Source organism: Dermacentor andersoni, chromosome 4 (assembly GCF_023375885.2).
Source record: "Dermacentor andersoni chromosome 4, qqDerAnde1_hic_scaffold, whole genome shotgun sequence".
NCBI lineage: Eukaryota > Metazoa > Arthropoda > Arachnida > Ixodida > Ixodidae > Dermacentor > Dermacentor andersoni.
The window spans coordinates 100,711,428-100,738,864 of NC_092817.1; the positions used below are offsets into that span (position 1 = coordinate 100,711,428).

A 27,437-nucleotide genomic window follows, 5' to 3' on the forward strand; every position below is an offset into this window, starting at 1 on the left:
TTGACCTGTTTCTTCGTGACTAACAACAGGATCTTAAAGATGGCTCTAAATGCTGAAATTAACGACGCCTGCGGGCCTTCGCAAGCGTACGTAACTTATGGACAGACACGTGGTACTAATGTTGTATAAACTGGGCCAAAGTGCCTCTTTCTGAAGAACTTGATACCTGTTTTTGTAACTTTTTTTATCACAGTGTCCTACTTCACCTCTCCGCTCCCGTGTTGATTAAGGACAAAGACGTTCCCTATGTCACCTGCGAACGTTCAGCATCGCTTTTCTTCCTTTTTTTTATATCGAATGTTCACACACGTTAGCAAAACCAAAGCTCGGCCTGTACTTCGCCTCCTGCAGTTGTTAGAATCCCGTTAGGAACATTGTCACCTCTCAAACTGTGCCAAAGTATGTTGTGGACTCTGCTGTCTAACCAGCAGAGTGCACCCTTTTACCAGTTTTTATGATGGTAAGTTCCTCTACACGAACGCCGCTCGGATGGAAGCCTTTCTTCCAGACAAACTTGGTTGAGGGGACACTGAAGTTCGTTCAAGTAATGGATGGAAAACGAGTGGCGCAGAACTGCGGGGACAAGAGCTCAAACTGGCAGGACGTACACCGCCTGTTCTATCACGTGACCAACGTGTTCGAGTGCTCGCCGTTTTGCACTGCTCGTTCCCCTTCAGTACGAACGAAAGACTAGCTCAAACTAAAATTTTCTTTGTACAAGTCATATTTCGCTTTACTATATGGCTAAACATATTTTTCACGAAATCGCTGGTCCCCGTGGAACGAAGAGAACATTTGCAGCAGTTTAAATGGTTAAATGTCTGTTTTTTAGCCGCATGACGTCTTGCAAGTGCACTAACGTATACCAAGCTTATGTAGGCTTATGAAATGAGCGCATTTCGCAACTAAAGACAAAAAAAGAAATTGTCAAGTGTACGAGGGCAAAGGAGTGGCCTTTTCTGCCTCGCAGAGTTGCCCGCACAGCAATTGTGGGAAGACTAACGAGTTAATTTTGATTTGCAGAGGAGGTTTTGTCACTGACCGTGCAGCCCGAGGAGTACCTCGATAAACTGGTGGACTTCGCAATGGTGAAGATCTACGTGATTGCAAATGTCAAGGAGACAAGACAAACATGGTCTGAAGAGGATGATTTCACTATCACGAAGCCGAAGCTGGACATACAGGTATTTGTACGCGCTTATACCAGCAGATCTCTCCTTACATGAATGGTTGCTGATTACTGAAGCGCGAGAATATATTGAAGATGAATGTGAAGGTAAATAGCGTTCCTAACCTAAACTTGACAATTTTTGGGTGGCCTCGTTCTGTCGAGAAATAAATTGGTAGTCTAGCATACACTACGACATTTCTAACGGGCACTCGAGCGGTCATCGGAGCGTATAGGGCTGTCTAGAAATGGCTACAGGGATGTTTTGCTGAGCCATTTATATTTTTATCTACCTAAGCTAACTAGTGCCCTTTATTTTTTTTTAGATCTACATTTCCACAATCTTGAGAAATCACAGTTAACTATGTAGCACACTGAACGATAATTCAATGTAAAACACCGTCAATTCGCATCCATTTCTTTCAGGTTGAGGGACCAGTGAAGGTCGGCCATTCATTCAGACTCGTAATGCGCTTCACAAATCCCCTGAACGTGCCCCTTCAAGACTGCACATTGTCCGTTGAAGGCCCTGGCGTCACAAGCGCCCACATCGTTCACCTCTCGTAAGTTCAACTGCACGCTCAGGCACACGCACAGAAGAGGCAACTTCGAATGTTCACACAATTGAAGCAGTGTTATAGTGTCGCTAGGTTATCTATTCATGCAGTCAGCATTTTTGCGACGGCACTCTTTTAAGGCTTGCAAACTTATCCAGAAAAATCTAGATTAACAATTAAAGCAACTACGAGGAACGTTTTTGTTTTCTCTTTTACCCACGGGTTGGCACAATGCATATATTAGTTGCCGTATAGATATTAATTGAAGCATTGTTCAAAATAAAGTAAGGCAGGTTACCGTAGTTTGCGTACGCAGGGAGTGCGCAGGCTGTGCATGTTTGCAGAGAGCAAAGGAGACAGCAAAACACAGCGTAATGCACTTAAAGGCATGCGCAGAAAAAAGTGCGTTTGCTTAATAAGAGTAATCGTTCCTCAAGACGTGCAACGTGCCTCCATTTAAACTGATATTGTAACGAATGCCTATGGAAGAATCTGAAGAAATAAACGTAGCTACATTTAAATAATCAGCACACAGCGTTGGCTGTTCCTTGTCACAATCTACATGTGTATAGTGTTTTTTTAATTATGGGGTTTTATGTGCGAAAACTACGATCTGATTATGAGGCACGCCATAGTGGGGGACTCCGTATTAATTTTGACCACCTGGGGTTTTTTAACATGCACCTATATCTAAGTACACCGGTGTTTCTGCATTTCGCCTCTATCGAAATGCGGCCTTCGTGGCAGCGATTTGATCCCGCGAGCTCGTGCTTAGCAGCGCAACACCAAAGCCATTAAGCAACCGCGGCGTGTGTGTATCGTGTTCATGTGCCCTCGGACGCAAAAGTACAAGACCACTGTGTCAGAAAAAAAAAATAACTGAAATATCTTATGGCAGTGCATTGCATTGGCCAAACACGAAGACGTGGATTGTACCCGCATCCTTTCCTGCTCCATTCGTAGGCTGCGAATATATATATATATATATATATATATATATATATATATATATATATCATCATCATCATCATCAGCCTGATTACGCCCACTGCAGGGCAAAGGCCTCTCCCATACTTCTCCAACTACCCCGGTCATGTACTAATTGTGGCCATGTTGACCCTCCAAACTTCCTAATCTCATCTGCCCACCTAACTTTCTGTCGCCCCCTGCTACGCTTCCCTTCCCTCGGAATCCAGTCCGTAACCCTTAATGACCATCGGTTATCTTCCCTCCTCATTACATGTCCTGCCCATGCCCATTTCTTTTTCTTGATTTCAACTAAGATGTCATTAACGCGCGTTTGTTCCCTCACCCAATCTGCTCTTTTCTTATCCCTTAACGTTACACCTATCATTTTTCTTTCCATAGCTCGTTGCGTCGTCCTCAATTTAAGTAGAACCCTTTTCGTAAGCCTCCAGGTTTCTGCCCCGTACGTGAGTACTGGTAAGACACAGCTGTTATACACTTTTCTCTTGAGGGATAATGGCAACCTGCTGTTCATGATCTGCGAATGCCTGCCAAACGCACCCCAGCCCATTCTTATTCTTCTGATTATTTCACTCTCATGATCTGGATCAGCAGTCACTACCTGTCCTAAGTAGATGTATTCTCTTACCACTTCCAGTGCCTCGCTACCTATCGTAAACTGCTGTTCCCTTCCGAGACTGTTAAACATTACTTTAGTTTTCTGCAGATTCATTTTTAGTCCCACCTTTCTGCTCTGCCTCTCCAGATCAGTGAGCATGCATTGCAGTTGGTCCCCTGAGTTACTAAGCAAGGCAATATCATCAGCGAAGCGCAAGTTACTAAGGTATTCTCCATTTACTCTTATCCCCAATTCTTCCCAATCCAGGTCTCTGAATACCTCCTGTAAACACGCTGTGAATAGCATTGGAGAGATCGTATCTCCCTGCCTGACGCCTTTCTTTATTGGGATTTTGTTGCTTTCTTTATGGAGGAGTACAGTGGCTGTGGAGCCGCTATAGATATCTTTCAGTATTTTTACATACGGCTCGTCTACACCCTGATTCCGCAATGCCTCCATGACTGCTGAGGTTTCGACTGAATCAAACGCTTTCTCGTAATCAATGAAAGCTATATATAATGGTTGGTTATATTCCGCACATTTCTCTATCACCTGATTGATAGTGTGAATATGATCTATTGTTGAGTAGCCTTTACGGAATCCTGCCTGGTCCTTTGGTTGACGGAAGTCTAAGGTGTTCCGGATTCTATTTGCAATTACCTTAGTAAATACTTTGTAGGCAACGGACAGTAAGCTGATCGGTCTATAATTTTTCAAGTCTTTGGCGTCGCCTTTCTTATGGATTAGGATTATGTTAGCGTTCTTCCAAGATTCCGGTACGCTCGAGGTCTTGAGGCATTGCGTATAGAGGCTGGATAGTTTTTCTAGAACAATCTGCCCACCATCCTTCAGCAAATCTGCTGTTACCTGATCCTCCCCAGCTGCCTTCCCCCTTTGCATAGCTCCCAAGGCTTTCTTTACTTCTTCCGGCGTTACTTCTGGGATATCGAATTCCTCTAGATTATTCTCTCTTCCATTATCATCGTGGGTGCCACTCGTACTGTATAAATCTCTATAGAACTCCTCAGCCACTTGAACTATCTCATCCATATTAGTAATGATATTGCCGGCTTTGTCTCTTAGCGCATACATCTGATTCTTGCCAATTCCTAGTTTCTTCTTCACTGCTTTTAGGCTTCCTCCGTTCCTGAGAGCTTGTTCAATTCTATCCATGTTATGCTTCCTTATGTCAGCTGTCTTACGCTTGTTGATTAACTTCGAAAGTTCTGCCAGTTCTATTCTAGCTGTAGGGTTAGAGGCTTTCATACATTGGCGTTTCTTGATCAGATCTTTCGTCTCCTGCGATAGCTTACTGGTATCCTGTCTAACGGAGTTACCACCGACTTCTATTGCACACTCCTTAAGGAGTGTGCAATATATATATATATATATATATATATTGTCGTGCCATCTTTGGTCCCTTGACTGCAACGCGCCAGTGTTACCCGCCAACACTACAAGCCAACGCCGCTAGAGTTCTGTGCATTCACTGCGGGAATTCCGCCCGCGCAGCTTTCCATTTATGTGGCCCTGTGCCTCCGCTTAAAAATCGTTACGCAGTGCCTGATCGAAATTGAACATAAGCAATGGATGACTGAGGCTAAAGGCTAGGCTTCTCTTGTTCGCCTACTGTTGGTCACTTCAACTCCACCTTCCCGTGAACCAATTCTCTTGTTCGAATAGCCTAGTGCCTGTGCACCGGCTACGTCCTCGCACCAGGTGCTGCTTAGGCGAACCTAACGAAACCGTCTATGCTTTCTCGACCCCCTGGAAACTTTGCAGGAACGTGGCACCACGCGCCGAGTGGGTCCACCGGGAGACGTTCGTGCCCGTGAAGTCCGGACCGCGGAACGTGATGGCCGTCTTCAACTGCCAAGAGCTGTTCAACATCGAGGGTTCGGCGCAGACGGTGGTCGAAGAGTAGCCCACGTGGCCACTCGTCGGCGGTGCTCCGCTTTCCGCATTTGCACGGCAGCAACTTCAATGGCAGCAATCGTTGGCAGAGACGCTTCCGCTCGTGATGCCCAGACCGTGTTGTGTGTTATATATAGAAGTGAGTCTCGTATTGGCCAATAAATCGCGCGTGTTTGTCATATATGACGCAACCATAAGCTTTTTCGTCTGGCTCCTCTTTATTCGTCGGTTCACGAGAGAAAGAAGAACAAAGGAAACGAACTAACATCGACAGAGCTTGAAGGAAGTGAAAAAAAGGAAAGCATTTTGGTATCGAGGAGCATATACTTGCTTCTGCAAGGACTCAATCATTCGTGATTTTTTTATTTTGCATGATGAGGATCAGGCAGATTGAGCAAAAGTGCGTGAACGATTGTTCAATGACAAAAGCAATAGCATGGGTGAGTTATTTGCAAAATGGTAGAGATGACAGCTTGTCCCGCTCGGTTATTGCAAAAACAACCGACCGTTGCTTCTATTGGCAGAGAAGCAAACGAAAATACAGAAAATCACGATAAAAACTGAGCATTATGGTTGGAAATACTACGGAAAATCAACTACGGTTAGTGCATGCCACAAATACTAGATCGATCGGAATCTTCGTCCGCGTGCATTGAAAAATCGCGAATGTTTTTTTTTTCGCACTCTCGTTTAAATTTAGTAGTGCTCTACAGACCATTAAAATGCTGTGTCTATTCTCGGTGGTGCCGCCCGGGATACGCCCCTGAACTCGGCCAAACGACCACCGACACTGAAGAGACCCTAGTGCGCTCTTTCAGGGAGCGCGGTATCTGTAGCACGCTCGACAGGTCCTTTAACGACGAACTGCATGAGTGGCTTTCGGTTGACTCTGTGCCACATAGGACGAACACCTGCACACGGAGTTATTTTTCTCTCAGCAAAAAAGTAGTGTATGAGGGAATGAATTTTCAAAATGGTAGGCTAAGTGCACATCTTAGATCGTTCACATGGGCAAACTTTTCTGCATTTCTAATTAAAATTTGGCATACGGAGAGACAACGAGCTGCATATACCGTATGCAACATTTCAGGATCTTAAAAATAATGAACGTAATCATTAATTCATAAATATTTCAGCGGACTAGCGCTCTAAGTGCAAGCTTTAAATCATTCCCATGGGCAAGTTAAACGTGGTACGGAGTTAAGTTTTGGCGTAGAGAGAGTCAATAAATGGTAGGTGTAGCTTCCAGTATTTTAAGTTGGTAGGTTCTTCGAAATAAGTAGTCGTCATCTCATTATTGTTGCATCGCAAAAGGAACAGTCAGGATGTGTAGAATCTCAGAATCACAGAGCCAGCAAATTAATAACATTATCTGGATTTCGTAAATGCGAAAGGATTTAGCAGAAATGAGCAATCTAGAAGTTGTAGTGCGTCTTCGACTGACCATAAAACAAATATCACGTTTATTTAAATAAATGTACATGTTGTGCCCGTGAAATGTGAACGTGTTCCCTCGCTTGCGTTTGAGTGAAATGTGAAAAAAAATCGTATGTAGTATAGTTGACTGTTTTGCTTGACGATGTAAAGGGTGCCTAAGCTTGTGTCAATTTCTTACCTCATTTTTTGACCTTCGATCCGGAGAATTCTTCAACCAACAAACGACTTCCCGGCAGTGATTGACAGTGATTAACACTCCTAACTGTAAATAAATAATTTAACGAATATATGTCTGTGGTCAGTGTTCATTTTACCCTTGACTCTATTTACGACGAGGCGAGTTTTCGCCAAACATATGACTTCACGCTTATATTTGTTTAGGAAAGGCGCAACTGCACTGACGTTTTTTTTGCTGCAATTGTTTTGCCTGTTCCGACGCTAAACTTCGGTGCTAACGTCTTGGTCCTTAATTATTTTCACTAACCGTTTAGGATCTAGGGGAGATGGGGGCGCATTTGCCCGGAATTTGAACTGTTCTTCTTTACCTGTTCATTAACTCTGTTTCTTGAGTACGTCCCTCATCAAAAATCGGGACTTGTATTCACAAACATTCTCTTATGCAAGAGCCCTTCACTCGTTGACGTTCGTGTGCTATGTTCACTCATAGCGATCGTCTTGCTAAGGAGACAATCGGTGCTGCGATGGTCAATCACAGATCGACTTGCGTTGATGAATTTCTGAGTACGGGCCCAGATCACTGACTTAAAATGCCTGAGCCATGAAACCACCAGAGTGAACTACAGTGCTCCAGCGCCTTTGTCAAAACTACGCAACTCCACTGCCGAAGACCAACGCTTCTTAGCTACGGGAGTGGGTTTCACCAGTGTTTCCTTGACCATGATCAACATGTACACCCTTCGCTGCCTCCCTAACTCTAAACGCAATATGGAGCATCGTACCGCCTTTTATCCCTGGATGAATTCGATCAGGAATGGACATCATACGCACGTGCCCAACGCACTTAACGGTTGGATGTACTTTTGAACTATACGCATGTTTACATACAAGCCCTAAAATAGACAGAAATATGCAGGGTGACTGTTGCGGCAACAATAAAGATCTTTTAACTAACTAGTAAATTTGGGGATTCGGGTTGCGCGTAAGAACCGGTCCCGTATCCCCAAAAATCTTTTACACTAAAGTTTTTCGTGAGAGCAAATGTCAGCCAGTGCGAATGCTGGACATGTCATCAGCGAAGGCAGTCGGCTTATGGCGGAGGTCACTTACTGACGAAAAACCTTGCGAATTTGACTCCTGAATCTTTTCTTTCGTAAGTGCTCCTTTCCACTGGCCGGTTGCCTTCTTTAGCAATATCTCGAGTGTTAGGATTGGCTGGCACTTGCTCTTATGAACAATTCTAGCGCAAGAGCTTTCTGCGAATACGGTTCCTGATTCGTAAAGTAAACTGTGAAACAATTATTCGCGTAACCCACGCAAGCACCAAGCTGAAAGAGTACTGCTTAAATGGCGCTGAAATATCGCTGCTGTCCGAGAGCGAACAGGTTGGGGTTAACATGCAAAATCAGCGAAAGTCGAGATTGCATGAAAGCGTCATGAAGGCGCAGTAAAACTGCTCAAGGCGGGAGCCTCAGATGATGCTGTGCACGGTACCGGAAAATTTAGAAGTTTAATAGGTTTTGTAAAATGAGAGTTATAAGCTATGCTTGATAGTGCCAAGAAATGCGTAGATGCCAAAATCGTCTTTAACTCACGTTCACATGACCTGCACACGTAAACGAAGCACTTTTGTGGCAAAGAAAGAACGCGAAAACAAACGTGATGTCTGGGTGGTTCCCAAGCCCTGTCTTGCACGTACTGCTGTTGCACTACTAAGTACTCAAATCAGATGTGGTCGTTCAGCTTGTGCCATATCAAATATTTTGAATACTGTTGTCAATATAGTAACAAGAACAATTTGAGGTCGAAAATATAGCGCGATTTCCATTACAGATTTGGTATAGTAAGATTGGCGTCCTGATTTCAGCTTATGGACATCACAACAGGGTATTTTCTTACAAAGGGTGAACTCGGTTGAATTCCTGCCGATACTTACCCATCGATAATGCCAGCTACGGCAGCTACACGTAAGTTCTGGAGAACTCTTCTTCGCAACAATGAACGGCGCTGCATCGACAGTATCCGAGCAGAATTTCGCATGTGAAAGCGTGCAAACAAAAAGAGAAAAAGAAACCTCGCAAAGCTCCATGGACAATACGTCCTACTAATGTTTACGGTTCAGACACCTGACAGCCAGAACGCACGTGGCTCACGAAACAGGACGGTGCATAAAGATGCCACCGTTGGAAGCACGGCACCGCTGCGCAGCAGAATTATTGTCTTCGGCGTGGACAGACTAAACAACACAATGTTTATTGGGCGTGAACGAAGGTTCGCCTAAATAAAGTAATTCAGGATGGGAGGAAGTGTCTGTTTGTGTGTGTGTGCGTGTGTGTATGTTGGTGTATGCATCTGTGTGTGTTGGTGGGCGTGTGCGCGTGTGTTTGTGTGCGTGTGCGTGCTTGTGGGCGCGCGTGATGGTAGGCAGGAATACTGTAAAGGAAGATGATTTTGACAAAGCTGAGAGTAAAGAAACGCAATTTTCAATGAAGTGAAACAATGTTTCCTCAGCTTGTGCAAACAAAATTACCTGCATTGAAGTTAGTTATTTAGTTAGTTGGATCTGCTACAATTGGCTGTAGTGAGCCAACGCATAGGCTCAATCATCATTTACGTAAGTTCAGCGTCTTTTTCTGAAGTGGATACAAATGACAATATTTCTTAATCATATCGCAGTCGTCATACAGATGGTGATAAACGTACAAAAAAATTGGGCCCTCTGCCGAGATTGTGCTTCGCGCTTTTATGATCCCGATTAATTTTGACCACATGGGTTGCCTTAACGTGTTGCGCTGTGCGGGCACTTTTTTTTGCCCTTGCTCCATCGAAACACCTCGTAGAGGCTTGCTGACGCTTCCTGGAATCGAACTTGTGACCTCAGCTGCAGAATGCTACAGCCATCTGGGCCACAGCGGTGGGTGGAGACATGATATCAAAATATGCAGGCCGCTTAATGTAAATAAAGTTTCTCACCATACAAACTCCTCACCGAGAAGAAGAAAACTGGATAAGGTGCGTGTGTCCTGTGCGTCGTCGGCACAAGACTATTTCATAGAATCTCTCGTTATCTGCAGCCACGACATTCTCGCGATGTTGGCTTATGTGGATGTCATCCTTGTGTCCCATTTCGCCAGACCTTTATTAATACAGCTTTTTTTAAAGCACATAGCTTGTAGTCCTGATAGCAAAGACAAGAAAGTGCACTCGTCTATCTTGTGCAACATGCCTGCATGCAGGCTACCTCGGTTCCCGCGATTCCGGCGTAGCTTCTAACGAACGTCTAAGCCAAGAGACTGGCTCCCACAAGGTTCTTACTCATAAGATGAATAACAACCTTGTGGCGCTTCTTAGAGGTGATAGGTAGTTTTCAGTGTCATGATGAAAGAGCGCGAAGGGCAGCGCCGAAGGGAAAAATGGTGACTATCAAATTAAAGTTATTAGAGAAAAAAAAAGTACATATAATAGAGAACACTTCGTGCCCGATGCTTGCCAGTGAAAAAATGAACCCAGGCAAAAAATTTATAGCAAGTTCAGGGCAAAGTCTACATTAGCATCGTCACATATAATCAATATCGAGGGCAGCGTAAGTGGGAAGAATATTCTGTTTCTTCACAGGGTAATGCAACGGGCGATTGGCTAATGCAGTAATTGGGTAGACGAAAAACCAAGAAAGCTCGTATAATCTCTCAGTTAAGTGAATAACAGTTGCATACGAGAATGACGGTGTCGTAGATTAGAGGAGTACAGTCATACTTTGCAATTCCTGCATTACAACTTACCAATACCTACGTGCTTTTGATATCATAGTAACAGAAATCTAAACCGCTCTGACCGACATACACCTTGCCCCTTTGGATGGAACAAATAACTACGCTTGCTCAATGGCACCACCGCTTACGCTACACTTACCAATTCTTAGCTTGCTTCAAACAAGATTGCATACTCCGGAAAGCTTAAGCGAATAATTACTGTATCAATGCCGTACCCGACTGTACATTCAGACACAGAGAAATCGTACACAAGATGTAGACACGTACAGCTTCTGCAAATGTTTACAACAATAAGCTTCTTTTCACTGCGACCGCTCGCTAACTTATTTTGCCTACTGTTTCCCCCACTTCACGAGCATACTACATGCGCTGGTGACACAATGGCCCAGGTAAGCGGTAGCAGAGAGCCCTGATACGATCTCGACCGGGTGAGGTGGGTCTTCACCACAGGAATCAGGAAACGACGACGAGGCCGGCCATTGTGATGATGAAAAAAAAAAATAGAAAAGATTGTATTCACTTCACTGGTACATGGATGTGACTCTCATCTGAGTCTCGAGCTGTTCTTATTAACACGTGGGCCAACACGGCCGTAAATAATTTCTGGCGGTCCTGTCGTCGCCACCTTCTTCTTCCGGAGCCTGTCGTTCCCGTTTACCCATACTTGGTGTCAACTCGTAGAAAGGGTGACGTCGTCGTCACCTTCGGTTTCTGCTTCTATCCTTTTGTGTCAGCTCGGGGAAAAGCGTGACACCGTTTCGGAGAAGAGGGCAATTGTATTGACGTAGGGGAGCCCCTTTGAATGCTTCTTACACCTGACAGGTCGATCATAACAGTCTGCCCGCCGCCACAGGAGGTCTCGAAGGGGCTGCATTATCCGAGCACCTCGTACAGACTGGTAGAACCCGTGTTTCTTGCTTCGTCACGCCGATCGTTCGAAGGCCCACCTGGTGACACCTTCTGGAAATAACCCACGCCCAGCCCAAGGCATAACCAACAGCGAGCACCAAGCCAACGACGAGAGTTCACACGTTATTCCCATAAAACCTTATCAGAATCGTGCCTGCAGCCCTCGTTCGAAATTCCTGAAAACCAAAAAAAGAAAAAAGAAACTGATTTCAGTGCGCATTTCAACCAGCCTAATGCCCAGCGTTTTTCTATTTCCTTTTTCCGAGAAAGTCACGTTTGTTGAGAAACTGAGGTCCCAGCAACAGCGTTAATCATAAAATCAACACAAAGAAACAAAATGCCTTCTAAAAAAGCGAAGAACAAAACGAGACCTTTATAACAAACAAGAAACTTATGGATGCTCCTATTTTGACAATTATTAACGCTTAATGCGCACTCGATTGAATCGTTGTCTGAAAGCTTTCGGACCTCGCCGAAGGCACCAAAGGGCGCCAGGCATGTGCTGCCTTCTGTCGTCGTCTGCCACTTTGTGTGCCCGCGGCTTGCTTTTTCGTCCCTGAAAAGGAAGCCGTAAACGCGGAAGGAACTGCCAGCCTCCTCTTTCCCTCACTCTCGCGACGCATTCTATTGCAGTGAAAGCCTGACTGGTCCTGTTCGCAAACGCATATTTCCGCCCGGTTGGACCTTTCAGCCGCACCCCTGCTCGCGGAGACGCGTTCTGGTGTGTTGTTAGGTGACGCCTTCGTTTTGTCACCAGCCACAACGAGCCCTTTGAAATTCTGCGTGATGGCCTGTTCGCTTGTCTTACGGGATGCGGTGTGGCGACTTTCCATATTCTTCTCTGAGCCGAATACTTGGCTCGCTTGATGTTGCGCTGTTTAGCCAATTTTGCCATGCCAGACGGTCGCCTAATGCACCTCTGAAGTTTCGGAGGGTTGGGTTCCTGCCCTTCTGGACCGCGCAGGCATTCTCACCTCCTTCTGACAATTTTGGAAAGTCGCCCAAGTGCGGAGGCACGATATAGTTTTTCAGCGCCTCCTTGAACCTGTTGGGGCTGTTTAAACTGGTCTCGTCTCGGCAAGGAACGTCCTCCGGAATAGTCCTTGCTTCTACTTTCGCGACGTAATTGCTGTCTTCTTCCGTCGCGATTCCTTCTTTAACAACCTTCAGTAAGTCTGAAGAGCCTTCCGAATGTGTCAAGGCCAAATTAGTCTCCAATTCCTCAGCTAGCCTCTGCTGCGGTATTCTCACTGACCCGGATGCCTTCTCGCTAGCGTTTTTTTCACTGATTCCGCTAGGTATGTGCTGTGCTCCCTTAGTGTCTCTGTCACGAGGCATATTTTTGGCTTCGTTGCCATTATTTATCTCCGCCGCGATCTCTTGAGCTTTTGAACGCGTGGGAGCTTGAACTGTATGGTCGCCAAAACTCAGGCCATATTAAAGCGAAAGCTTTACTGGCCGCGAACTTGCGATTTTGCCGTGGCGGTGCTCCTAGGAGGCACATGACGTCACAACGCGCGCCTCGCCGGGGATATTTCTCTCTCTCTCGCTCCCTAGTCACTATTGCGCATGCGCCATTAGTAGCACTGAGCCGCAGGTGTTCCGCCTCTGCGCGGCGCTGCGCCTTTCCGCCGCCGCAGTTTGGTATGACGTCACAACGCGTTCCTCGTCCTTGTGCTCGCCTCCGCTTGTTTGGCCAGCTGCGTCGCATGCCTGATAACATGTCGGAGGATTGAAAAGGAGAGCGCACGTGCGCCACAACCACAGTTGAGGCGGCAGTATGGACGGCGACAATTCTCATAAGCAGGAGGAGGCCTGGAATCGACATCGGAACGAGATGAAGAGGAAACGAATCGCCCAAGAAACAGACGAACAGCGCGACGAAGGACTGGCTAAACGCCGCAACATAGCTAGACAACCAAACTAACCTGGACTTGCAATCAAGATTAACCAAGACTAAGCATGCTATGCCTTAGCTTTCGCTACGTATATCCTGGCATAGCCGAGCTGAGCCACTGCCAATTTTTCTTCAACATCATTTCTGAGGGATTTGAAAATAAGTAGGGAAAGTGTTTCGACAGATATGGCGGTACGGCTGCTTCAGTCAGCTATAGTCCAAATGGCCCTTGAACCTTTACGCTGTATATGGGCAAGCAAACACTATTCTTCTCGACTACCTGCCGGATTCACGTATATTTCCCTGTGAAACCTGCAGGTTTCATAAACGCAGGGTGAACAATGTCCATTGTCGCAGCTGTGTCTCTAAGTACTTTACATGGCCATTCCATTCACTACTAGGTCGCGAAGGTAGAGTTCTAAGAGGGCCAAGTTGTCATCGCCGCCTTTCATGAAAGAAAAAAGCAATTCTAGGCTTCCGACAGCCGATCGCAAGGTGTCCAGGCTCCTGGCAACGGAAACAGACAACTGGTTTTCTAGCCTCATACTGTTTTACTGCCAAGCTGTATACCTCTACCGTCCAAGGAAATTTTCGTGTTAAAAAATCTCAGCTCCATTTGTTCAGCAAGGCTTGGGAGCGGGTTAGTTGGTAATTTATGAGTAGATTTCAAACGTGAAATTGACACAGGGGAAAGGGAACGCTTGTCCGTGACTTGTTCCTCTCAATATACTTCAGATATTCGATCCCAAAACGCACCATCGAATGCGTTCGTGTTTTACGCAGCGTTTTTCCTGCAGCGCGCAAGAAAGGCTTCCTATAAAAGGAAAAAGGTAAGTGAGAGCCCAATTCATTTCTCGGCAGTTTTACATTTGTCCGTAGTAGCCAGTGCTCGGTCATGGCCATTAGCGAAACTCAATGCTTGAAAACGGGACATTTTCAAGCCGACGGCATTCCAACCAATAGCGCATGGATGGCTCATGGCAGCCTGCAAGCCGGGGCCAAGAAAGTTTTCGATGTTATTTCTTTACAAGCAAGCGCTAAGGATACTGCGCGGAACTTATGTTGCACAGTCTTGCTAGAGCCAGACGTTGGACCTCGTGACCAACCAAATGCTTGTGCTGCTTGTGCCCATCTCATAAACCAACGGGTATTCGACGGTTGGGATCGAATGGGGCATCTCTCGCCATTGAATGAGGTGCGCTGCCCGTCATTGTGCGCATCTAGTTTATACAACAAAAAATCTAGGCCCGTATTTACAAAAATATTCCGGCAGAACCTATTTCACGATGAAAGTAGACGTTCATAGCACTGAAGCAATGTATCGACCCATTGTAAAGCCAAATTCTTCACTTCTTGTAGCTGAAGGCTGCTCGCTCAATACATGCTTTGGTCCCGTTTTGTTCACTTCGGTTCTTTCTCCACACACGGCTGCTTTTGACGGCGACATTTTAAGTCATTTGTCGCTGACTTCTTCACTTCTCTCTTGTACTGCTTGTCTGTCGGGGCCACCTACCGAGTGGCATGTATCCATTCTGGAGGATTGGCCAAGAATGTTCACTTACCTAGGTTCACCTGCCCAGCTGCACATAGCCATTGGCTCAATTTCTCTATTCGGGGACATACGCAGTGGCACATACCCAGTGGCACATAGCTAGTAACCGAAGTTGGCGCAGAGGAGGTCAGATAACTATAGACATACCAAAAGTGCGTGAAGTTCTCAAAGAATGCTGATCGCTTTAAAGATTACTTACGCTAGGGCACTTCGTAAGAGCTCAATAGTGGTTTCATTTCATTTTATTACCTTAAAGGCTCCAATAAATGGAGCGTTACATAAAGGGTGGCAAGAATAAAAATACATAGTCACAATAACAGGAAGTTTTTTACATTTTCGATGAACTTGGATGGGCACATAATGACAGCAACGTCGTTAGGAAGGCCGTTCCAGTCTGCAGCTGTGCGAAGAAAAAAAGAATTTAAAAACGTGACAGTGCGTGAGCGTGGACGGGCAACCTGTAGCTGATGGCTGGTGCGGTGAGATATGCGTGTAGGAGGAAGGATATAAGGTGCGATGCGCATAGGGCTATGAAAGAATTTGTGAAATAAAGATAGGCTGGCAATGCGACGACGGAGCGATAAGGGGGATAATGCGGATGCAGTTTTTAAGGAGGAAACGCTGATGTCAAAGGAATATGACGAGTGGATGAAACGAGCGGCGCGATTTTGTACAGATTCAAGATTATTAATTAGGTATGCCTGATGAGGATTCCAAATAGGCGTGGCAAATTCTAGTTTTGACCTGACAAATGATTTGTAGGCTAACAATTTTACGTGTTGAGGAGCATGATGCAGATGGCGTTTTAGAAATCCTAACGTCCTGTTCGCGGATGATATTAGGTTAGTAACATGAGGATTCCAGGAAAGATCGCTTGAAAGTGTTACTCCTAAATACTTGTATGAATGAACTAGTTCAACCGGAACTTCAGATATTACATAAGGAAATAGGAGAGAATTACGGCGACGGTGAATGGACAAATATTTACACTTACGCGGGTTAAGTTCCATTAGCCACTCGTTACACCAGTCCTGGACTGCATTAAGATCACTTTGAAGAGAAGATTGGTCAGCGGTAGAAGTAATAACACGATATATCACACAGTCATCCGCGAACATACGTATGCTAGATGTTACGTTTAATGGTAAATCATTTATGTATATTAGGAAAAGTAGCGGGCCGAGCACGGATCCTTGTGGGACGCCTGATGTTACAGAGACTGAATTAGAATTCCTATTATTAATGGTGACGAATTGTGAACGATTAGTCAAGAATTCTTCAATCCACTTCAGTATATTAGGGTCAAAATTTAAGTGGGAAAGCTTTATAAGAAGGCGTTTATGGGGCACTTTGTCAAAGGCTTTAGCAAAATCTAAAAATAATACGTCATACTGAAGATTACAATCAAGGTTAGAGTGCAGATCGTGTAAGAAAGCGGCAAGCTGAGTCTCGCAGGAGTAACCACGGCGAAACCCGTGCTGGGCAGGATTAAAAAAGTTGTTCGAGTCGAGAAATGCCATGATGTGAGTATAGATGACGTGTTCCATGATTTTGCAGGGAATACTAGTTAGAGAAATGGGACGGTAATTTAGAGGTGAGTTCTTGTTACCTGATTTGTGGACTGGAACGACCTTCCCTTGTTTCCATTCTTTGGGCAGTTGGCCTGTGAGGAGTGACTGAGTGAATAACATGCACAACAGAGATGAACATGTATCTTTGGTGTTCTGCAGAATCTTAGCGTTGATGTTGTCAATGCCAGCAGAGGATGAAAGCTTTAAGTTTTCTATTAGGGACAAAATCCCTTCTGAAGAAAATACAAGTGAAGGCATTGTCTCCTGAATAATTGCGGGGTTTGGAGAAACAACCGGATCGGTTTCATTAGTAAACGCGGATGAAAAAGCTGCGTTAAAAATGTTGGCGCATTCGGATTCACAGATAGTTTCACCTGATGCATCGGTGAGGGAAATTGTGCGTGTATTCTGGGGATTAATGACTTGCCAGAACCTACGGGGGTTAGTAGACAACATGTTTGGCAGGTCATAATGAAAGAAAGAGTGCTTGGCTTCTCGCACATTTTGTAGGTAATTTTTTTCAGCTGCATAATACTTGTCCCAAGCGTTCTGACTAGGCCGCAACTTGGCTGAACGAAAAAGACGCTTCTTTTTGTTTTCAAGGCGTTTGAGTGAGTTTGTGAACCAAGGGTTTAGGGGGTTAGTTCTTATATTTATGCTCGGAATAAACCTGTCAACCAAACCTTCAATTTTTGTCTTAAACAAGTACCAGTTATCGTGGATAGTTCTTTGATTAAAGTCAGACTGAAAACGGGGTAAGAATGTGCGAAGTTCATTATTTATGGCTGTATAGTTTCCTTTATCATAAAGCCGGATGGTACGTTTGCTAGTTGTCCGTGAAAATGGTTTAATCGTGAAGTCTGCTTGTATGACTTGGTGATCGCTGACGCCTGGTAGATGCGTGATGGATTGAACGTATTCCGGATTATCCGTTAATATTAGGTCGAGAATGTTAGCGCAGTCCTCAGTTACACGGGTTGGCTCCGATATAATTTGAACAAGATTAAAATTAAGGCAAACATCAAGAAATTCGTTAGCATCTCTGTTACCTGTGGAAGTTAGATTATGCCAATCAATACTCGGGAAATTGAAGTCTCCAAATAAAAGAGTACAGGTGTTTGGATGCTTCGTTTTAATTTCATTTATTGCGTTATTCAGTTTTGTGGGGAAATCCGGACTGTTAGGAGGTCTGTAGCAAACGCCAATCAAAACGGACTGAGGTGAAGCGTGACATAAGACCCATAACATTTCTATGTCTGATGAAATATTAATGGTTGTACATGATAGTTCATGTCTGGTTGCAATCAGTACTCCCCCTCCCCTCCTATCTGGGCGATCCTTGCGGAAGACACGGAAATTAGGCAAGTCGGCAAGGACTTCACGATCACAGATGTCGCTGTTTAGCCACGTTTCCGTCAAGATTAGTAGGTTGCTGGCGGAAGATGAGACGATATTTGAAATAATGTCGCGTTTTGAAATGAAGCTGCGCACGTTAGAAAAAATAGCTGACAATGAAAGTGCTTGTTGTTGAACATGCTTAGAATGGCCTGTCGATTGACGGTGAGATGATTGCTATTTCACTTCTTTTACTGTTTGTGAAGCTTCATCGAATGTGTAGCGTTTCGTACCAATGTGCAAAGTTTTGAAGCGCAGGGAGAACTTATCGGATACCGATCTGGCATAGGCTACAAGATTTTTGCAAGTGTTACGGACAGAAGCGGAAAAGTCTTCGCCAATGCTGTAATTCGTGCCTTTAAGTTTATAACCACATGATAGAATGCGTTCTTTAGTTTTGGACGATGTGAATTTTACTATGATAGGCCTGGTACGATTAGGTGAGTGACGCCCGAGACGGTGAGCACGGTCTATTAAATGAGGGTCGATGTCAAAGCCTAGTTGTTGAGAGCAATGGCGAATGACAGATTGTTCTGAGTCTGCAAAGGTTTCAGCGGGGTTAGTGTCCGGAATATTGTAAAAAATGAGATTGTTACGACGGGAGCGATTTTCTGCGTCGTCCACTCGTGCTTCCAGTTTGTCGACCTTGCAGGTAAGTTCGGTTGTTAAAGTTTTCAGGGTGTCTATTTCAGAGTGGAGAGCAGAAAGGGTAGTGTAGTGGGATTCCAGAGCGTCCATGCGTTTGTTTAGGTCGACCAATGTTGTGTCAGTAGTTTTCAGCTGTTGTTTGATGTCTTGTAAATCAGACAATAACGCGGTTTGCCCGGCAGTTCGTTTCTGGAGCTCGGCAAGTACGGTGTCGAAACGGTCGGGGCCAGGGTTAGTTTCTACGTCACCCGACAATAGCAAGAGAATACGGATAACATGCGAACATTCGGCAACAATACAGGCACAGCACTGAGGGCTCGGTAGCTGCATCAGGAAAAGGTTACTACTTTTTTTAGCGAACAGAGAAGATTTACCACCAACCTGCATCATGAAAAGCAGCGGATTAGTAGACTGCACTGTCGCGCAGCTACCGGGCCCACAGAGCGGTGGCGATGAGCGCACGGGTTTTGTAGCAGTAGTGGATGATGTTCCTGGCGATGGGGTTGTCCACTGATGATTCGAGATGCGGTAGACTGATGGCAGTGATGGCACATGCAGCACTGATGACGTTGCGGGTTGATCCAAGATGTGTTGATTGTGGTAGGGCAGGTTCACGGAAGGCACAGATTCACGGGAGGCAGACGGTGGAACGGTTAGAAGTAGGCGGACGGCGAGAGCAAACACCTGCATCATGAAAAGCAGCGGATTAGTAGACTGCACTGTCGCGCAGCTACCGGGCCCACAGAGCGGTGGCGATGAGCGCACGGGTTTTGTAGCAGTAGTGGATGATGTTCCTGGCGATGGGGTTGTCCACTGATGATTCGAGATGCGGTAGACTGATGGCAGTGATGGCACATGCAGCACTGATGACGTTGCGGGTTGATCCAAGATGTGTTGATTGTGGTAGGGCAGGTTCACGGAAGGCACAGATTCACGGGAGGCAGACGGTGGAACGGTTAGAAGTAGGCGGACGGCGAGAGCAAACACCTGCATCATGAAAAGCAGCGGGTTAGTAGACTGCACTGTCGCGCAGCTACCGGGCCCACAGAGCGGTGGCGATGAGCGCACGGGTTTTGTAGCAGTAGTGGATGATGTTCCTGGCGATGGGGTTGTCCACTGATGATTCGAGATGCGGTAGACTGATGGCAGTGATGGCACATGCAGCACTGATGACGTTGCGGGTTGATCCAAGATGTGTTGATTGTGGTAGGGCAGGTTCACGGAAGGCACAGATTCACGGGAGGCAGACGGTGGAACGGTTAGAAGTAGGCGGACGGCGAGAGCAAACACCTGCATCATGAAAAGCAGCGGATTAGTAGACTGCACTGTCGTGAAGTTCTCAAAGAATGCTGATCGCTTTAAAGATTACTTACGCTAGGGCACTTCGTAAGAGCTCAATAGTGGTGACGGACATATCATTAGCGAAGACGAACGGCCAGTAAAAGACACCACTTACGAAGTAAAGTTTTGTGAATTCAGCCCCTGGGCCTGTATTCAAAAAGCTCTTTGTTCATAAGTGTTCTTCATCGCGTTGACCCGTCGCCTTCGCTAGCAAAATGTCAAGCTTGACGATAGGCTGAAATTTTATTTTACGAAGCATTATAGCGTAAGAGTGCTTTTTTTGTCGGTGAGTATGGGCCATGTTTTTGACGCTTACTCGTTCCTCAGACACTTACAATGTGGTAGTCTAGAGATGCCGTCCCTTTTTCTTTGTGCGTGGCTTCGTGTGCTGGTTTTCATGATGCAACCATGCCAACTCGCCCGGCTTACTATGCTTCTTCTATAGATAATGAGGTTTCGCTGGCGCATCCATCGGGTAAAGACAAATGTAGTGTTGAGTGTGGAAAGTAGAAAAAATATAGTAAGAATAAGGTCCCATGCATTTCCCATCGTCACTCCCGAAAATCCCGCGGTCCTATCAGGTTATATTACACAATATAAGATCTGGTTTTGGACTCACTCCTTACATCAAGTGTCAAGCGTACAAACAGGAGCACACCGCTACCATACCGGATCCACTCTGGGCCACGGAAGCCCAAGATCAAGCAAGCCTCCGTCACTTTCTTCTGAGACTGTCCAGTATATGTGGAGCGGCGCACACACGAACTGAACAGCCTGACCAGCAACTACTGCGAGGCCTGCAACACTCTCAGAAGCAACGAATCCACAAAGGTGGCGTTAGTGCTCCTCTAGGACGCTCAGTAGACTGGGGTTCCCCTTCACATATGAGGAGAGTATAGAGTGTTGGCGGATCCCCAGCGCCACCCTCCTTCTCCCGCTCCATAACCCTTCTCTATTTCCCGACACGAAATGATTTGTAGAGAAGTATTGGAGCGATATAGTGGGTCGTCCTCTCCAGCGCTTTCTAGTGGGTCGTCCTCTTCAGCGCTTTGCTCGTAAATGCCACTCGTGCTGAGAGTCCGTGCCCTGCTCTAACGGTCGGTCCCAAACTTCTGTGACTAATAAACTCATTTACAAGTGGCGGAGGTTGCTTCGGCCTACAACGTCAACTCTGGAACTTCGCGCTCAACCATGCCTGAAGACACATCCCAGCAAACGCCTCCTACTCCATCCTACTCCATCCCACCCAGCGCCTCCTTCGTCGGTCCTGTGCTATGGTGTGCCTACAGTGCGTGATGTTGCCTCCTTCCTGCTTCCCCAATTCATACTGCGTCATGGCCCACCACAGGAGTTGCTCAGCGATCACGAACGTGTCTTCTTGCCGGAAGTCGTCGAAGCCATCCACAAATAGTGTCACGTCGTGCACCGCACAAATACTGCTTACCATCCGCAGACCAATGGCCTCACAGAACACGTTAACCGTAGGCTTAGCGACATGCTCGCAATGTACGTAGCCTCCGACCACCCAAATTAGGACGCCATTCTGCCCTTCGCAACCTACACCTGCAATACCGCCACTCAGAGCACCGCTGGCTTTTAACCCTTTTTCTTATTGTACGGCCGGCACCCATCGTACGCAATCGACACAATTCTTCCGTATAAGCCGGGTGCATCTGAGTGTGCGCCTAGTTCTGCAACAGACAGACATGCCGAAGAGTGTCGCGATCTTGCGCGGGCCTCTATTTCAAATGACCAAGAGCGCCGGAAGAGCGTTCAGCGTGACACCACTTCTGCGCCCACGTTCCTCCCCGGAGCGCTTGTGTGGCTCTCAGTCCCTTCCGCTGCACCTGGGCTCTCGACAAACTACTGCCCAAGTATGAAAACCCCTAGCGCTTCGTCGAACGCACATCTCCGGTCAACTACGTGATCGAGCCCATTGAACCATCTTCGGACATGCGCCGTCGTTGACGAGACATTGGCAACGTCAACCACCTCAACACCTACTATGACCCACTCATAGTAACAAGCTGTTAGGTCGCCGGGGGGCTCCGTTCTCATTCCCGGAGGCAATTGTAGAGAAGTAGTGGAACGATATAGTGAGTCGTCCTCTCCAACGCTTCCTAGTGGATCATCCTCTTCAGTGCTTTGCTCGTGACCGCCGCTCGTGCTGAGGGTCCGTGCCCTGCTCTAACGGTTGGTCCCAAACGCCGGTGACTAACAAACGCCTTTACCTATTTATTAGTTTATTCCCGCCCGTCGCTGTTTCTAGCATGATGCGAGCTTCAATTTGAAACAATGATACTGCGAGGGAAAATGGAGCTGACGGTAATTCTTTAAAAGTAGCCATGAACGGCAGCACAGCCTCCATGACACTTGACTAGAGCACGGGAACTCTCCCTCCGGTTTTCACCAACTGAGGGCCGCTGGTCCGACAAAAAGTGCATGTGTCGCTTCCCAGCATGCGCCTCCATACGCAAGGACCCGTAGCTGGAGCTTATAAGTCAGCATACACGGAATATCGAAAGGGAACGCTCATTACCGGCTAGGCAGCCAAACGAAGACAGTGCCTTATCGCGGTGCATGTGCCCTCTCTCATTCACCGTTGCGGCTGTCACTTCGGCCCGTAGAGTTTCATAAAATAATTACTAGAGGAACTCTGGCGCTGCGATCGTTCAGTCACCATATGAATGATGGTTAGTACATGGATTTGTCCGACCCATATCCAGCTTTTCTGGACACGTATACCAACTAGCGCATCAAGTGGCGCCGGCACGAAGCTAGCGCTTTTTAAATGGAACGAGCTGCTTTTTTCACAAATAACAAAAGCTGCACGTCGTTTATTGAAAAGAGCAGGTGACAGACATGTTCTGGAGGACAATCCACACGAGCCAAATGCAGTGATCACGCTGTGGCAAGCAAGTATTTTGTTCCCAGAGCGGTTAAAGATTCAGCAATGGAAGCTTATGAAAATGACGAAAATTTGTACTCGATTTTCGAGACAAGAACGGTAGCCGTCATAAAACTACGGCGTCTATCGTAAAAGCCGATGCAGCGTATGTAGCCCGGTAACACTGTAACACTGTTCCCAAAAGCAATTTTTGAAACACAGACGTGCAAAATCACGTGGTATCTATAAAAACCCGAGCGTATCACTTGCGAAAACGTCGGAAACCGTGGTCTAGTCGTTTATTCGCTCGCACCTATCGTTCGGTGTCACGCTGGCAGCGATTCGATGCCATGCTGTGTCAAACCGTATTTTTTAACGCCCCGTAGGACTGAGCTCGACAGTCTCCCACCGAAACATAAAACTCAAGATTTGGTTTCAGCTGTGGTATTTCCAGGAGGGCTCCTCAAATATATTTTCTGTTTTTACTCCCTAAAACGCTGCAATGGGTTACTTATTTGTTAAGTCATCGATTTTATTATCAGGTTTTATTCCTTGGACAACGTAACAACAAGCAAACAAACGTATACAAAAAGTAATTGCAGTAAGATAGATAGGATACAAAGACTGGCTTCACGTTTCGTATTTAACAAATACCACCGTTTGCAGTCGTCAACTCAACTTTGTAAACTAGCTCACCTTCAACCACTAGAACTAAGGACAGAGTATGAAAGGCTTAAAATATATTTCTAATAATTAAAGATCAAGTAAAAATTGACAGATCAAAGTACACAGAAATAAAAACTGGGGAAGCATCAAGACACCGGAATAACATGTACATTCCTCCTCCGAGACACTACAACGATTGCATTAGGTACAGTTTTTTCCGCGAGTGATCAATGAGTGGAACATGCTGCCAAATTTGACTGTTTCATCTGAATGTGTGTCTTCTTTCGTTAAAAAACTAAATGACTTAGTGTGTACAGATGTATAGTGCACATTATGCATTGTTTCCTGTGTGTCAGAGTAAATAGGTTTGGCTATCCCTTGTCAATCATTGTTAAATGTTTATAGTTGCTTGTATAAGGAGTGCTTTGTATTTAGTATGTATGCTCCTGTCCCCCTCTGTTATAGCCAAGATGAGGCTAACAGTATAATAAAATGAAATGAAATGAATGCGCATGTCTTTGTGTTACGCTAAAGAAATACTATCGTGCCTTGTAGCATGGATATACTCAGTACATTGCACCGTCACCATACTGTGGAACTTGACGGCAATGCACATGCGTAATTCAATGGGCAAAATTTTAAACAATTTTATTTCTACATAATAGCCGACTATCAAGAAGTTTCTACTGTCTGCGCCAAGAGGGTAGGCCTTTGTAACAAGATATGCATTTATGGCACTTAGTCGGAATATTGGTGGCGCGTTAAAGCAATGTTTTGTTCGGGGATGGGCGGTTATGCCACACGACAGGAGCAAATTGTTTTTCACCCTCTCAGCAGAGGGCACAATGACTTGAAGAAGCGCGAAATTTAAACCGCAAACCGATTTATTACAGAGGGAGTTTTGAACGGTAATTGCAGCGCGAGTCTCATTCAGTCTGAACGCACATGCTTTTGTGAGGCAACAGGTAAGGAGGGGGAGTGTATATGGGTGTGCACACCTTGAGCGTGCATGCGTGTGTACTTGTATTTGCGTGAGCGCGCGTGTTTGTGCGCACGAGCGTGTGCGTGCGTGCGTCGGTGTGCGTGTGTGTGTGTGCATTCCCCCGCTTACAGCTATTCTTGCGGGTGAATGGGTTATATAATTTATTTAAACCCACATTGAAATCTACGAGACAAGAACGAATAACATTATCTCTTTTCTAAAAGCTACATCAATACTAAAGCTAAATCAAGCTAAATCACGTACTTCTCCACTCTGTGAAGAAGTATGTCCAGCGAAGCTATGTATGTGGGCCCCTTAATGGCGAACTCCACCTCCGACGCGGGTCGGCCTGGTATTCGACTATCTTCGGGATTTTGTTCTACACGCGGACACGTTAGTGGGGAAAGTACAGCCCTTAAGAGGAAGCTTTAGCACGGGTGCTCCTATCTAAATACATGTAAAAGGAGAATTGGTTTGATCAGAATTCTAAGAGCTCGGATTTGTATCATATTGATCCGTTTATTGAATTCAAATTTTTCTTGTTATTAACAGAAATGTGGAAACCCTTATTCATCGATTAAGGCTAGGCACTTCCTGCACAACACATTTCTTACACAGAAATGGCTGCGGTGGAACCCCCGAATGTGAATGTGGATTTATAGACGAAGATATACATCACCTCCTCCTAGATTGCCCACATCACGACACACCAAGACGCCGACTTAAATCAACCCTAATTATATTAAACCGCAGACCTTTCAGTTTAAAGAAACTTTTCGGCCCTTGGCCAACAACGTCCTTGCAGAAGAGCGCTTTAAAGGAACTAAAGACTTTTCTTGAAGACAGCGGCATTGCTGGCCGTTATTAACGCTTTTATTATTCCTTTCATTTGAATGCCGCTGTATATATGTATGTGTTTGTGGATTATGTTATGTTGATTGTTCTGCTGTGACTATATGTGATGTATGTAACACCCGCTGACTAGAAACTGCATTATTATGCCAAAGTATCATTTGTATTTTTGAGACTTTCGTTCTACAGAACTGTAGAGTCATTTACCTTGTATATTGTATGTACCATGTGTTTCCTACGTCATTGTGTTACTGTGAAAACGTTGTTAGACAAGTCCTGGTGCCTCTATGAAAAGGTTATGTGATATATAATCCTGTACCATGTATGTTGTAAGCTAGACCCTTTCAAGAGCTAAGGAGTAGCCGGCGCCTTGAATTGTGCGTCGACATCTCCTCATATCATATCAATAAAAAAAGTTTTTCTCGGCAACCACTGCACCAAATTTACCGAAGTTTAAAAGAAAACTTTAAAATGTAGTGACCGTGCTTTCCGAATTTTCATTTAGGTCCTCATTCTTTTACAAAAAAATGACAAAAATCGCAAATTTTGAGAAAAAGAAACTATCAAGCTTACAACTCTGTCTTTCGGCACTGAAAAATGATATCACAATTATGTGCCCCGCATCTAACAGTACATCTACAGCGGGCAAAATCGATATAAGACACACGAATCTCAAAAAAGTTGAGTAATATGGAAATACAGCTTTTGCAGAACCCTTGTACATAACGCAACGAATTCATCGAATTGGTGCGCTTTGAATAATCTAATGGATGCCGTTTACAAAACCGCGATATCTGTTCTTGACGCCCAGCTATTAATGTGTAAACTTCGTGCTTCTATATTTTTCGCACTTTCGAATTTTTGAAAATTATTTGAACAAAATTCAGGGCCTAACTCGATACTGCGCTGCCAACAGTCACTAGAATTTACCTTTCTCTCTCAAGTGCAACAAATTTCATTAAAATTGGTCCAGGCGTTATCTCAGAAAAGTGTTTCTGAGTGTTACGTGTATTTCAATAGCTTCCTCTTAACGGCTTCGCTGCGAAAAAATAAAAATAAAAATAAAACGCCTCAGCTGTCAACATCGCCGCCCCAGATTTCGTCACGATGGCACCGTCACCATCGGCACGGCTCCGTGAGCAGCTACGAAGCTAATCACTTTCGTTATCTTCCTTCCCTCGGCGGCAGCGCATTTTCTTGATGCCAGAGACGCGCTAAATCTGCACCATCATTGCGTCATGCATTGCTTCTGCGACGAAGCAAGCTTTCGGGGGCACACGTTCAGGGCTATTTTGACACCAAAGCTTTAATCTGCTTGGCTTCGAAAAAACAAAGTGCATAAATACCGAAAGCGGACTGGCCACAAGGAACATGCTCACGGGGCCATATTATTGATGACAACATCACAAGAGGCTAGGTACGGTCAGTTTGACTTTACAGGTTTGCAAGGATTGACCGACGGGCTAGTTGGTTCATTATCACAGAAAGAACAGCGCTTCAAGTTGTTGGCGCAGTGTGTGTGTGGTTCCGCCTTTTTGTCCAGTCGAAGCGCTGCTCTTTCTGCGACTTTAGACTTTCTTTTTCTGCGTCAGTTACGCCACAGTCTTTCAATAAGTCTTTCAATACTTTCATGGCCATGGAACTCCTCCATAACGCAATGGAAGAGCTTGATATATTGACCGCGCCTTCCACGAGGCGGCGCTAGGGGTCCTATGGGGGCAACGACGAAGGCGCGCGAGCGTGTGGCATGAGTGCAGTGGCGAGACTGCAGGCGGGACGCGATGACGGTGGTGTGGCAGCTGCTGTTTTCTTGCATGATTTTGCCTTCGATCACGAGCAAGTGCATACATGTGACGCGCTAACCTGAGATGCCGAAGATTTGCTGTGTGACGGGTTGCCGCTGTGGATACAGAGGCACGCACGAAAAAGCCTCGCTGTTCTGTCTGCCTAGCGACGCCGAGCAGCGTGAAATCTGGAAGTGGGCGATACCACGACGGGAAACCGATGGTTTTAGCTTCGACTCCAAGCATGTCCGTTCTGCGAGAAGCATTTTGACCCTACGGATATTATTCGGACTGATGAGCTTGTGGTTATTTGAATGTCCTGTCACATATTAAACACGCTATGTT

The 27,437-nt window shown here is 45.6% G+C and overlaps 1 protein-coding gene across 1 annotated transcript in view; it reads left to right on the forward strand.

The window, feature by feature from the left end:
• The window catches only part of LOC126536546 (hemocyte protein-glutamine gamma-glutamyltransferase-like), a 57,626-nt gene extending 52,209 nt beyond the window's left edge, over positions 1-5,417 (forward strand). The window contains exons 13-15 of the mRNA XM_050183559.3: positions 1,024-1,184; positions 1,595-1,731; positions 5,093-5,417. Coding sequence (XP_050039516.1) covers positions 1,024-1,184; positions 1,595-1,731; positions 5,093-5,234 — 440 coding nt within the window. The 3' untranslated portion in view covers positions 5,235-5,417. The remainder of the gene's footprint in view (positions 1-1,023; positions 1,185-1,594; positions 1,732-5,092) is intronic.
• Positions 5,418-27,437: the final 22,020 nt, after the last annotated feature.